The sequence below is a fragment of the Oryctolagus cuniculus genome, chromosome 12, assembly GCF_964237555.1.
Source record: "Oryctolagus cuniculus chromosome 12, mOryCun1.1, whole genome shotgun sequence".
NCBI classification, from domain to species: domain Eukaryota; kingdom Metazoa; phylum Chordata; class Mammalia; order Lagomorpha; family Leporidae; genus Oryctolagus; species Oryctolagus cuniculus.
The window spans coordinates 10,240,346-10,254,235 of record NC_091443.1 but is presented as its reverse complement, the minus strand read 5'-3'; the positions used below and the strand labels follow the sequence as shown (position 1 = coordinate 10,254,235).

At 56.4% G+C, this 13,890-nt stretch overlaps 1 protein-coding gene and 1 long non-coding RNA gene across 2 annotated transcripts in view; one reads left to right on the top strand and one right to left on the bottom strand.

Moving 5' to 3' along the window:
• The window catches only part of LRRK1 (leucine rich repeat kinase 1), a gene marked incomplete in the record, with an annotated part of 134,301 nt that overhangs the window by 68,794 nt on the left and 51,617 nt on the right, over positions 1-13,890 (bottom strand). Inside the window, 3 exon segments of the mRNA XM_070053315.1 lie at positions 5,553-5,698; positions 6,039-6,218; positions 8,851-9,022. Of these exon segments, the coding sequence (XP_069909416.1) occupies positions 5,553-5,698; positions 6,039-6,218; positions 8,851-9,022 (498 nt within the window).
• LOC138844527 (uncharacterized) lies at positions 12,243-13,580 on the top strand. The gene is made up of 2 exons (XR_011380432.1): positions 12,243-12,514; positions 13,146-13,580. It is a non-coding gene; the product is annotated as an uncharacterized lncRNA (long non-coding RNA).

Sequence of the window (13,890 nt, the reverse complement as noted above, 5' to 3'; positions counted from 1 at the left end):
TGTACCCTGGGGCCATAATTAAGTAAGGGTTACTTGTTCACAAGTACGAGGACCCTGTAAGAGTCGATGAGACCAGTGGGCGGGCAGCACACAGAGCAAGGCCACGCTGGACCCAGGGGCTGAGAACCCCTCATGCTCCTCGGAATGGCACACAATTGTTCACTTCTGGAATTTTCATTTAACATTTTTGAACCGAAGTGCACTGTGGGTAACGGAAACCAGCAGAGCACAATCGGCGCTGTGGGGGCGCAGCTGCAATGGGCTGGCCTCTCGAGGGCTCAGGGGAAGCCGAGCTGAGGGTCGGGTGCTGGGGCAGCTTTGGGGCTTTCCAAGAGCCCTGTCCTTTCCCACAAGTGTGCAAAACACCAGGCCCACTCCCCTGTTCCCTCTGACCCCGGGGGGCCCTGCTGGCTCAGCGCCTGGGCTCCCGGTGGGTCCCTTCCCACCTGGGCAGCAGGAGGGTTGGGACTGACAGGGGGTGCTGTGTCACCAGCACTCAGGAGCACACGGTCCCGGCACGGCAACCCCCTCAGCCGCTCCCATGAGCACCACTGGCCGCGGCCACCCCTGTCTAGCTGTCCTGTAGTATAGACGCCCATTGCTCTGTGTCACGCGGACAGGCCAGGACCTGCGTGGGTCCTGGAAACCAGTGGCCAGGGTGGCTGTGTTTGGGCTTGGGGACGTGAGCGGTGGGGTCACCGGGAGCCGCTAAGCCGCAGAAACCTGAGCTGATGCAGGAAGCGTTGTCCTGGTCCCTCTCCCGTTCGGGCAGCTGCCAGACTTGAAATTGTCAGTCGTTTCCCCGGTGAGTGGTTTTTGAGATGAGTTTCAGCTCTCATCTACTTCCAACATTCAAAACAGCCTGGGTGAGCCCGGGCTCGGGCCTCCAGCTGCCGGCGAGGGACACACGTCGTGGTTCTCCCGGGACCCGACTGGGCCTCTCCCGACAGTTCTGAGCACTACTGCTCCTCTCTGGGTGTGACAGTGTGGAAGCACCCAGCCGCTCCTCCCACAACCCAGGATGGGATGCGCCCCATGAACACAGGTGACCCTGGGCTGCTTCCACGGGGCCACTGGTCAGCCAGCGGGCCGGCTCTGCCAGGTCCCATTGCCTTACTGTGTCCAGACCAGGCACTATGACTTCTAGAACCTTCCTTACCCAAACACCAACAAAACCCACACAGACAGCTGCCACCCACAGGATGCCAGCATGGGCCACTCTGCTGCTCCACGGCACAGGTGGATTCTGGGAGCCTGAGAACCAGGAGCTGCGTGACCCAGAACCCCAGCGGGGGCCACTCTGCCTGCCCTAGCCTCGGCCTCCGTGGAGACAGCAACCACCCTATCAACCCGACCAGCTCGTGGGAGAGGGGCGAGAGTACACACAAAAGCCAAGATGATCACCCCAACATGCCGCCTGTGGCTCTGACAACCCGCCATGCCGGCACTGGACACAACCTGCATCACGTGTGCTCTGCTGGGGCCGCTGCCGTGAGTGCTAGCAAAGTTAAAGGGATGCTCCCGGCCACAGACCATGTTGGCGAAAGTCCACCCTGATCGACTATTCTGAATGGACAGGGTCAGCTCCGTGCCCTGGCTGCCTGGAGAGGCAGGAGAACTTCCCTCTGGCCCCCGAGTCACTGTCCCCGGGCTGCCCCCTGCGTCTCTCTGGTGCTAGCAGCACAGAATAGATGTGCTGCGGCCGGCAGGTGCAGCGGCGCCAGGCAGCAGCCACGCCCAGCCCCAGACACCTGCTCTCGAAACGCACTTGAATCCCGAACATGCCGCTCGCTCTGGGGAAGCCCAGGAGTTCTTAGCGTCGGGCTGTACTGAAATCTCATTGCCTCTTCTAATTCCGCCAAGACAGCCAAGAGAGGGAAAGTAATTTTGCCCGCTCTTTGCCTTCTCCTTCACAACACCCAGTAATCACTTGCGTGCTCTGTGCCAACCCTGGCACACACAGCAGGAAGAGATCCGAGACAGGGATGCTGGCTGCTCCAGCTTTTAATCTATGCCAAGAAAACCCCAGCCACCGGCTCTCCACCTGGCTGTGTGCTGGAATCACCCAGGGAAGACTCGGAACACCTGACGTCAGGTCCAGCTGCAAAGATTTGGATTTAATTAGCGTGGGTGTTGCCTGAACACTGGTTGTTGTTGTTGTTGTTGTTATTATTATTCCCCATCTCACTATCTCTCAACTGTGCCTCCCAGGTGGACCTGTGGTTCTCACACACGGCTGCATATGGGACTCCTAGAAACTTAAAAAACCAGGAAATCAGCGAGACGGGCAGAAGCAATAGATATAACTTACAAGGAGTAAGCCAACAAGGTGGAGTGGGTGCATTCTGCTCTCCGAAGATTCGTGGGGAAAACGGAACTCACAGGCAAAAACGCACCCGGGACAGAGAGAGCCTGGGAGTCAAGCCTGGAAGTGTGCGAGGCTGACGCAGACAGGAGGCCGCGGGGAGCAGACCCCGCCAGAGGCACCCACGGGACGGAAGCTGCCATCTGACAAAACGAACATCGTATTCGTGGGCATACAGCGCAACACCGTGCATGGGCCCAAAGCCTTCTAGAAACATTAGAATCAGAGAAAAAGAAGTCAGTAGAAGCGGGAACTACCCATAGATGTACAAAAACAGGTACACATGTGTGTGTGCAGGGTTCACGTATGTACACAGCTACACGTGTGTGTAGGGTGCATGTATGTACACTTGTGTGTCCGTAGGGTACACGCATGTACACTACATCTGTGTGTGTGCAGGCTGCATGTTTGTACACATGTACACATGTGTGTAGGTGCATGTATGTATACTTGTGTGTCCATAGGGTACACGCATGTACACTACATCTGTGTGTCTGCAGGGTACATGTTTGTACACAGGTACACATTTATGTTTGCAGGGCACATGCATGTACACAGGTACATGTGTATGTCTGTAGGGCGCATGTGTGTACACAGGCCCACTTGTGTGTCTGCAGGGTGCACGTATGCACACAGGTACAGGTGTATGTCTGTAGGATACATGTGTGTACACAGGTACAGGTGTATGTCTGTAGGATACATGTGTGTACACAGGTACAGGTGTATGTCTAGGATACATGTGTGTACACAGGTACAGGTGTATGTCTGTAGGATGCACGTATGCACACAGGTACAGGTGTATGTCTGTAGGATGCATGTATGTACACAGGCCCACTTGTGTATCCGTATGATGCAAGCATGCACACAGGTACATGTGTATGTCTGTAGGGCACACATATCCCCATCTCTATATTCCAGATCCTGGTAAAGAGAGCTAACACAAAGAGGCCGCACCTCGAGGGCTTGAACAGTGCAGCCATGAGCTGAGAGTGGAGCCGAAAGATGGAAACGAGCAAATGGTCAACTCTAAAGGCCTGAGGGGCATCTGCAGCCCACCACATACACACACTGGGGGTCTGCCTCTGCACCTGCAGCCTCCCCCCCACCTGGGGGTCTGCCTCTGCACCTGCAGCCGCCCTCCCCCACCTGGGGGTCTGCCTCTGCACCTGCAGCCGCCCCCCAACCTGGGGGTCTGCCTCTGCACCTGCAGCCTCCCCCCCACCTGGGGGTCTGCCTCTGCACCTGCATCCGCCCCCCCACCTGGGGGTCTGCCTCTGCACCTGCAGCCTCCCCCCCACCTGGGGGTCTGCCTCTGCCACTGCAGCCGCCCTCCCCCACCTGGGGGTCTGCCTCTGCACCTGCAGCCGCCCCCCCAACCTGGGGGTCTGCCTCTGCATCTGCATCCGCCCTCCCCCACCTGGGGGTCTGCCTCTGCACCTGCAGCCCTCCCCCCCCCCACCTGGGGTCTGCGGGTCTCCTCTGCCGGCCGTGGGCGCGACCACGGCGGACTGCAGTGCCTGGCATCAGACACTGCGGCTGCACTAACACGTACAGTGCTTTTCTCGCCGCGATCCAGCAACTCGGCTGACAACCGCTCACACACATTTACATCCCGTGAGGCCTTGGGAGGAATCTGGGGACGCCCCAGGTTCCACGCCCACACCGGGCCACTGTGCAGGAGGGACCTGGGCATGCCCAGGTGGTGTTATCACGGGGGTTCTGGGGGTGCAACTATCTGAATTTAGATTCCCGCGGTTTTGTCATCGCAAAAGGCAACAGACGAAGGAAAACAGTGGACTGGGAAAAGCACAGGCAACAAATACAACAAACAAAGGTTTTCACTCCCTCTCGTACCACAAGGTCTCCAAAGTGAGAAGGAGACCGACCACCCTTCAGAAAGTAACGGGGACGTGAACAGGCAGCTCACGCGCAGGAATGCAAATGCTGACAAGCGGATGGAGACACCGGGCGCTGTTAACCAGAAAAGCATGGAAATGCAAACACTTATCAGACATCAGTCTCGCCATCAGACCCAGTACAGGTGCCGGGCAGCGACCGCTGGCCCAGGGGCGGGATCCCAGGTCCCGTGCTGAGCTGCCAATCACCACAGTACTGGGCGCAGCCCCCAGTTAGGCGCAGATCTCCATAAGCAAACAGAGCCCAGGCAGGCAGCCGGGCTGTGCTGCAGGGACGACCCCAGAACTGGCCAGAGGAGCCCCTGGAGCAGCACTGGCACCAGGGCGTCCAGGCACGTACCTGTGCCACATCCACTGATCTCAGGGTGTCTACAAGAGGGCACTGGATTTTAAGAGCCAAGCTGAAGGTAATACAAATAGTATATTTTAATAACTATTTTGGTATTCAGAAGGAGAACAACCTAGGGTTGGGGTTGCGGCACAGCAGGTAAACCCACGACCCGTGACGCCAGCATCCCATATGGGCATGGGTTCCAGTCCCGGCTGCTCCACTTCCCATCCAGATCCCTGCTATGGCCTGGGAAAGCAGCAGAGCACCCATGTGGGAGACCTGGAACAGCGCCTGGCTCCTGCCTGGCCCTGGTCTGGCTGCTGTGGCCATTTGGGGAGAACCAGTGGAAAACTAAACCTCGCACAGGTTTATAAATGTGTCTATAGCTTTGTCTATCAGATCATTACTGGGTTATTAAATCATTTACTTCTCAGGGGCAGATTCAAAATGTCTATTACCGCTCCCCATTGTTTTCACCAGTTATACTGAGTATGGGTAACTTATACATTTTGAAATTTATTTACTTGAGAGGCAGAGATGCAGGTGGACACACAGTTCTCATCTGCTGGTTCTCTCCCCCGGTGCCTGCGGTGGCCAGGCCCAGAGGCAGCACTGGGAACTCCTCCAGGTCTCCCGCACAGGTGGCAGGAATCCGATCAGTGCAGCCTCCCAGGGCCTGCACTAGCAGGAAGCTGGAGTGAGGAGCGGAGCTGGGAACTGGACCCAGGTGCTCCAGATGAGCCAAGGGCATCTTAACTGGTCACTGCGCTGCGAGGCCACATGAGCCCCCGTCAAGGGAAACTTTGCTAATTTTAATGTCAAAAAGAAAATTAAAAACATCAGCTGTGAAAGACTACGGCATATTTAACCCATTTGGGGACAAAGCTCAGGAAACCTCTGTGGCAGCAGACCGAGCCACCCATGGGCAGTGATGACTCACCATTCTCCCCGGGTGGCCGCTGGGCGCGCTGGCCTCGATGAAGTACTTCCGGAGCAGGTGCCTGCTGGGGTCGGGGCTGTCCAGGAGGATGTAGGAGCAGAAACGGGCCCCATGGCGAAGCAGGAAGATGGCGATGTCTTCATTGCCTAACAGGACAGAGCAGGCAGGCAGGGCCATCAGGGCTGAGCCTCTGAGATCCACAGTAGAAGCTGGGCCGGGCTGGGGGTGGGGTCTCTGTCACCTCCCAAAATGCACCTGTGGGACTCCACCCTCCGCAGAGCCTCAGGCAGGGGTCCCTCCCCAGGGCCACGGCTGCTTCCTGTCGCAAAGTGCCCTGGCAAGGGGTGAGTGGGATGATGAAGGCAGGCTGCAGGGATTTTGAAAGAAAAACAGAAGACAGGAGCCACTGGAGAACCATGGGTGAGGGCTGCCTCGTCCGGAAACCCCAGCGGCCGCCAGGGCGAGGCTGCCGCGGGCGGGACCCACCTGACTTGATGGCCGCGTAGAGGGGCAGGCGCACGATGACGGGGAACTCATTCTTCCTCACCGCGTAGCTCTCGGGGTCGGCCCCGTGCGTCAGGACCAGGAGCTTCACGACGCCCAGGTGGCCCCGCTGGCAAGCCAAGGCCAGCATCCAGTTCAGCAGGCGCTGGGGGCTGCAGGGGGCTGGCGGGAGAGGCGGGAGGGAGGGAGAGTGTCACGGAGCGTCCAGGTGGCTCCCACGACGACCCTCTGACTGCTACCCACCGGCACCAAGCGTCCCGTTTGCAGCTGAAAGTCATCGCCTTTGCAGGGCGCACGGTGTGGCGGGAACAGCCCCTCGGAATAGCCTCTGACATTTGCCCCTGGTGTCCACCCCCTGGTTGTCCAATGATGCCAACTGCCCAGGAAATACAGGTGTGAAGTAGGGCTAGAAAGAACCAGTGCTGCGGGGCTCTCCGTGGGCAGCCGGATTCTGCAGGTTCCCACGCTGTTGTCCTCATCCCCCAGCCCTGACCCCGCCCGCCCTGAGGGCAAGTTTCACACACAGGAGCAGGGCTTGGGAGACGGGCGGATCTGGGTTGAAATATTTTAGCCCTGTAATTCTGGACAAATCTCTTCACCTCTGTATGCCTCAGTTTACCCACTGGCAATGCGAGAACAGAGACACCTGTTCACTCCCTAGATGGCCACTATGGCTGGAGATGAGCCAATCCGGAGCCAGGAGCCACTTCTGGGTCTCCCACGTGGAAGCAGAGGCCCAAGCACTTGGGACATCTGCTGCTGCTTTCCCAGGCCATAGCAGAGAGCTGGATCAGAAGAGGAGCAGCCGGGACTCAACTGGCGCCCACATGGGATGCCAGCACTGCAGGCGGCGGCTTTACCTGCTAGGCCACAGCACCGGCCTCGAGCCTAAGACTTTTAGAATCCCTTCCTAAAAGAACCACCACCTTAGTCCCGGGGTGCTCTAACACTCAGCACACTGACTGGACGGGGACAGCGTGGGCAGAAGCGTGCAGCGTCTGCATCTGGCTGCCATGGACAAATGACCTCAGCTTCTGCACTGACGCTTCCCGTCCGCACAGGCACAAAGCCCGCAGGGACTACAGGGTTCCCGAACGTGGACAGAGCCTCCTTCCCGCCATGATGGGTCACTGGCCAGGAAGCAGGACCTGGCACGCAGCCTGAGCTGAGTGAACGCCCCTCCTTCTCCCACTGCTGTGAACCGCAGGAACCACTCGGAGGTGACCCGGAACCACTCGGAGGTGACCCCCGTTCCTTCACTGCTAGGAGGCCCAGGAGCAGGAAGCACAGGGCTCACGACCCCAGCTTCAGCTGGGACGCGGCTGTGCCGGTCTCAGGAGGCAGGGACTCCCTGGCAGAACCATGGCTCAGAGAGGTCTAGAAACCTCCCGCTGGTCCTCCCGCAGGTCCTCCCAGTGGTAACTGGCTGAGCGAGGCCTCCCTCTCTGCTTTGGCTAAAACCGAAGGGCGCTCTCTCACCACCCAGGGGCCCTGCATGGTTTCTCCAAGGCCTAAAGCCGACAGCACAGAGAGGGGTCCCCAGGCGCACCTCTGCCTGCCTCCTTCCTGACCAGGGGCAGGATGAGAGCTGCAGGGGAGGGGCGTCCGGGACCCGCCCATCAACCTCATCACTCCTCTTCCAGCTGCCTCGCTCCTGCCTTCCAGGCTTACCGACCCCTGACCATGGCCGCCTGGCTGCTCGCCTGGGAACACCCAGAGAGAACCCACTGTTTCGCCCACCTCTGCCCTTCCTGGAGGGGCCAGCCCAACGCTCTGGAATCCCTCAGCCCCCAGAATTGCCTGGATGCCCCAGACCAGCTGAAAAACACGCTGAGGTCAGCCCAGCAAAAGCAAGCTGATCCAAGCCCTCCGTTGCTTGTGTGCCAAGTAAACTTCTATTCATGCGGCAAAGCCCCGCTCAGACGTCAGCCTCTCTCCCCGGTCCTGCTTCCGGATGAGAACATCCCCTGATGCGTGTGCCGGGACCTCCGTGTAAAGATGGTTACACTGCCCAGAGTCACTGCTCTCTGTCACAGTTTCCCCTGCGTGGCCGGGGGCTACTGAAGGGCTGGATCACCCTCGAGAACATTCTCTGTGCTGGCGAGGTTTCCGCAAATGGCAGCTGCACAGGGTGATGGAGTCGGCCGGCACGGACTCTCGGGGGCTAGAACAGAGCTAGTCCTGGGGAGCCCTGAGCAGGGGGTCAGCTGTGGGCTCCTCCTGGGTGCCCAGGCTCCTCCCCGCCTCACTCCATCTGTACCCCAGGGGTGGCCAAGGGTCAGGAGTGGGGGAACAGACGGGTAGGATGGGAACCGGAGACCTGCAGGGCAGTGAAATTCTGTACAATGCCGTGGTGGTGGCTATGTCCTTAGAAACATTTCAGAGCCCACGAACAAAGAATAAGCCCTAAGTAAAGCTCGGGCTTCAGTCTGTAGTGATGCATCCAAGCTGGTTTCTCACACGGACACAAATTGTAAATCAAAGGGCAAACAGGGGTGGGGGAGACACGGGAATGCTGTACGTCCCATTCAATTTCTCTGTAAAACTCCAACTGCTTTATAAAAACAGGCCACGAAGTAGAAAATGCCACATGTGTGTACGGTTTATCCAGCACAACGTCCGAGAACTTCCCTGGTGAGTGAATGGCAGTGAGGTGTGAGACGCCCTCTGCTGTGTGCCCTTGGACTTGTCAGCTGGACGCCCCGGAGTCCTTGTTGTGTCGTGGCTGAAAGTGCCCAGATGAGCACCTGGGGGCTCCCGAGAGGTGCCAGGGAGCTCCCGCCCTGTGAGTTACCTGGTAAGGACTCAAGCAACTCCTGCACGACCTCAGTGTGGCCGAAGTGGGCCGCCACCACGGCCGGGTTGTCGTCGGTGGGCTCCGTCGGCAGCTGCACCTGCCTCTCGGTGAGGAGATGCCGGACCATCTCCAGGTCCCCGTGGGCGGCACAGAGGCTCAGAAGCTGGACCTGGGATAAAGAGCACAGGGCTGCTGTGAGCAGGTTCTGCTTGGAGCTGGAAGAGAACCGACTTCCAGTGCTTCCCCGAGCCCTGGGGCAAGGCTGGGGCCCTGTTGCCCAGGGCGGCAGCACCGTGGCCGTGGAACACGTGAAATGCGGCTCACGCATGGTCCGAGGTGCAGGGTGGGAACTTGCAAGCGATTTCAAAGACCGTGTATAAAACAGGAAAGTGTTCTCATCAATACTGTTGCATTGATCACACCCTAAAATAATCATTCTTAAAAACGGTTTTAAATGTATTTGAGATACTGAGCTCCCACCCACTGGTTCACTTCCCAAATGCTTGCAGCAGCCAGGGCTGGGCCAAGCCAAAACCAGGAGCCTAGAACTCAATTCGGGTTTCCGTGTGGGCAGCATTAACCCACCTACCTGAGCCATCACCCCCGCCTCCCAGGGTCTGGATTAGCAGGAAGCTGGAGTCAGGAGCCGCAGCAGGGAATCAAACCCAGGCACTGGCTGTATTCAGTTTCCTAACCACTAGACTAAATGCCTGCCCCACCTCAATGACTTTTGTAAAAAAAATTTATTTAATTATTTGGAAGGCAGAGTTACAGATGGGTGTGGGGAGGGAGGGAGGGGGAGAGAGACAGAGAGAAACAGAGAGAGGTCTTCATCTGCTGGTTCACTCCCTAAATGACCACAACAGCCAGGGCTGAGTCAGGCCAAAGCCAGCAGCCAGAAGATTCATCTCGGTCTCCCATATGGGTGACAGGAACCCACACCCTTGGACCATCTTGCACTGCTTGTCCTAGGCCACCAGTAGTGAGCTGGATTGGAAGTGGAGCAGCCAGGACATGAACCGGCGCCCACATGGGAACCAGCAACACAGGCAGCAGCTCTACATGCTACAACACAGTGCCAGCCCCTGTGATTTTTTTTTTAAAGATTTATTTATTTATTTGAAAGTCAGAGTTACACAGAGCGAGGAGGAGAGGCAGAGAGAGAGATAGAGAGACACAGAGAGAGAGAATCTTCCATCTGCTGGTTCACTCTCCAATTGGTTACAACGGCTGGAGCTATGCTGATCCAAAGCCAGGAGCCAGGACTTCTTCCGGGTCTCCCATGCAGGGGCAGGGGTCCATGGACTTGGGCCATCTTCTGCTGCTTTCCCAGGCCATAGCAGAGAGCTGGATCAGAAGAGGAGCAGCCGGGACTCGAACCGGTGCCCACATGGGATGCCGGCATCACAGCCAGCAGCTTTACTCACTATGCCACAGCACCGCCCTCCAACCAGTGATTTTTTTTTTTTAAATATACATACTGATGCTCTGTGGCTTACCATGGGGCCCAGCTTCAACAAACCCATCATTACTTGAAAATAGTGCAAGTTGGGGCTGGTGCTGTGGTGTAGTGGGTAAAGCCACCACTTGCAGTGCCAGCATCCCATGTTCGAGACCCAGTTGTTCCACTTGCCATCCAGCTCTCTGCTGTGGCCTGGGAAAGCAGTAGAAGACGGCCTAAGTCCTCGGGCCCCTGCACCCACATGGGAGACCTAGAAGAAGCTCCTGGCTCCTGGCTTCAGATCAGCCCAGCTCCGGCCTTTGCAGCCATTTGGGGAATGAACCAGCAGATGGAAGACCTCACTTTCTCTCTCAGCCTCTGCCTCTCTGTAACTCTGCCTTTCAAATAAATAAATAAATAAATCTTAAAAAAACCAGTACAAATTGAAAATGCATTTAATACGCCCAACTACTGAAAATCATAATCAGAGCTTAGCACAGCCTGCCTTCAGCACGCCCAGAACACATACGTGAGCCTATGTATAATGAACTGCTGAACACTTCAGATAATTTACTGAATAACCATGTCCAGAAAAAGGCAGCAATGTGGCACCACTGTTCCCCCCAGGACTGCAGACTGACTGGGAGCTGTGCCTGGTGCCAGTGCCCAACACTGCCAGAGACCATCCGACCACAGGATGCTGGCCCAGGACAAGACCCAAGGTCAAAATTCTCTATCTGAATGGGCGTTGCTTTCACACCATTGCAAAGTAAAAAAAATTAGGATTCAAACCATCCTAAGTCAGAGACCTCCATATTGACCTTCAACAATAGTAGATTAACATTTCACCCATCTGTGTCTCTTTAAAGCAGCGACTAGGAGATCTGGAATTACATCTGCAGCTCCCGTGCCATTTCTACCTTACAGCAGGACACCTGAGCGTGTACTGCATGAGGTCAGGGACGTGTGAGTGTCCCCTCCCAGTGTCACGCCAGAGCTCACTGCCGTCTCCCACAAGCTTGCGAACCTCACAGAGAGAGGGAAGGCAGCCAGGCCCCGAGAAGAGCCATCCTGCAAGGGATCCACGCATGTGTGTGACCCACGGGGCAACATGCAGCCCTGAAACCAGGAGTGGAGAGGCTCCGGCAGCTCACAGTGGATTCCTGACTTGGTGGCCCGGGGCAAACAAAGGACAGGGGTCACACGGGACGAACACCTGAGCCCGTTTCATCCCAGCTGTCCAGGTACTGAAGGGAGTTAAAGTACCAACAAGGACACGGGCGTTCAGAGAGGTTTCGTAACTTTCCCAAGGACACAAAACTAGCCAGTGGCTGTCACACACAGGTGTCAAATGGCCCTGAATTTGCAGGTCTCCCCATGTCCAAGAAGAGGAAGGTCTGAACGATGCTGGGCTGGCGTGTGTAGGGTTGTCTGTGCTCTGAACTTCCGCTACGCCTGACACTGGCTGCTTCCCATGGCCTGAGCATCAGCACATGCGAGACAGCTGGTGCCTCCAACAACATCTACGCAGACCTACTGTGTGTAAGAGGCAGGGCGGGGCCCGGAGGGCGCCGGGGTGATGTCTGGCCCCCATGAGTTTACGATGAAGTTGAGATGGGAGCAGGTATAAAATAGCAACAAGCGAGGTCTGTACTGGTTGAGTAGTTGGAAGAGGAGTGGTTTTTGATCACTTTAGGATGAAACAGGCAGGAAGGAGGCGCTGGAGCCCAGGGAAAGGAGCTGATGCTGACCAATCAGGCCTTAGCACCACATTCCGCCTCACAGCGCGGGGGAGGGAGTGCCTGGGCTTCCATCAAGGCTGGGGAGTCATCAGGACTTGAATCTGTGTGGCTCCAAAGGTCACGTTCTCTGCTCCACCCAAGAGTTCCGGGAAAAGGCGTGACTCTGAGGAAGACTCGGGCTCTGTAAGTGGACTGAAGGGGCCGGGCTTGGCAGGTGTGCCCCGCAGGTGAGGTGAGGGCCGGTCTCTGGGACGGGCATGGTTTGGAGGAAGGAATATCGTCATTTATCCAACAGAACCAGGACGGAAGAATGCCCACCTGCCTGTGGCTCTGCCCGGGGTGCAGCCGGGCAGCCCTGCCGTTCCAAGAAAGCACTTGCATTGGAGAAAAGCCACAGGATTGATTGAATGACCCATGCAGCTCGCAGCTGTCTAGACGCTGTTGGCGGCAGGCATAAAGGCCCCGTGCTCAGGCTGCGGTGAGTGAAGCAGAGAGCCAGCCCGGGTCCAGGAGGGGCCCAGACGGGGGAGGGGCCTGAGCAGGCTCTGCAGTGAGTGGTGCTTTGAATCCCAACAGCACAGCAGAGCGCAAAATAAAAGTAGGACTCCCCCTATGCCTCCACGTCCCAACTTCCCTCTGCAAAGGAAGCACTCGCATGCAGCCTTCTAGAACACTCATCCATGCATATTCACAGGTAACCCGTAGAAAGCCAAGTGCTCTTTTCAGTGGATACATTCTAACTTCGCAGCAGCACAGAAAAGCTAAAAACTGCTAAGTGTACGCTCCCATGAATTACTACTTGAACATGGCCATGGAACCAGCCCCAGGCCAAGGAGAACACCCGTGAACTCAGAAGTCCCCTGTGCCCACTGAGGTCACAGCTACACTGGGAGGAGCCTTGACCCTGGCTTCTAACTGCTTAGATCCATTTTTTTTGCCTGCCTCTAAACACAATAAATGTTTAAAATGTAAAAACGCCTAATTAAAATTATAAAATTACAATGTAAAAAATGTATAAAGGCTTTAAATGTAAAAAGGTGTAATTCCTGACTTGTTTTTCTTTTTCTTTCTTTCTTTTTTTTTTTTTTTTTGCTTTGAAATAATCAAAGATTCATAGTTAGTTGCAAAGATAGCACCGGGACGGCCTCAGATCCTTCACCCAAGTCCCCCATCAGCAGCATCTTACACAGCGGCAGCCTGACGTCAAGACCAGAAACCTGGCGCTGCATGACGCACGCATGTGGTTCTGCCACTGCGTCGCCACCGAGGCACCGAGACACAGCATTGCGGCCATCAACCGTAAAGAGCTCCCGCGGGCTGCCCCTCCGCAGTCTCACCCACTCCTGTCTCCTCCGCGCAACCTCCATTCTCTCTCCATCTCTGCGATGCATCGAGCACGTTGGTGCGTGGAGTCACTAAGACTGCGGCCCTCGGAGACGGGCTCGACGTGGCTGGAGGCTGTTCCGCAGTACATTCAGCCACTCACCTGCTGAGAGCTCTCGGTTGTACTAGTGTTTGTCTGTTACAAATAAACCTGCTGTGAACAATTGTGGGTAGGGTGTTTCTAGTTTTCTTAAGAAATTGCCAAGACTGTATCATTGTGTATTCTCATCAGCAGTGTACAAGAGACACAGCTGTTCTGACCGTCACCAGAATTGTGGTATCGTCCGCGTTTTTCATTCTGGCTGTTCTAACGGGTGTGCAGTGATGCTGGGCGCATTTCGTGAGCCATTTGCTACCTATACATCCTCTTCAACTCCCCTCCCAGAGTGCATATATTTTACAAGTGGATTGTTGGCTTTTTAATGTTGAGAGCTTGATTTTCCACCCACTGATTCATTCTCCAAATACCGA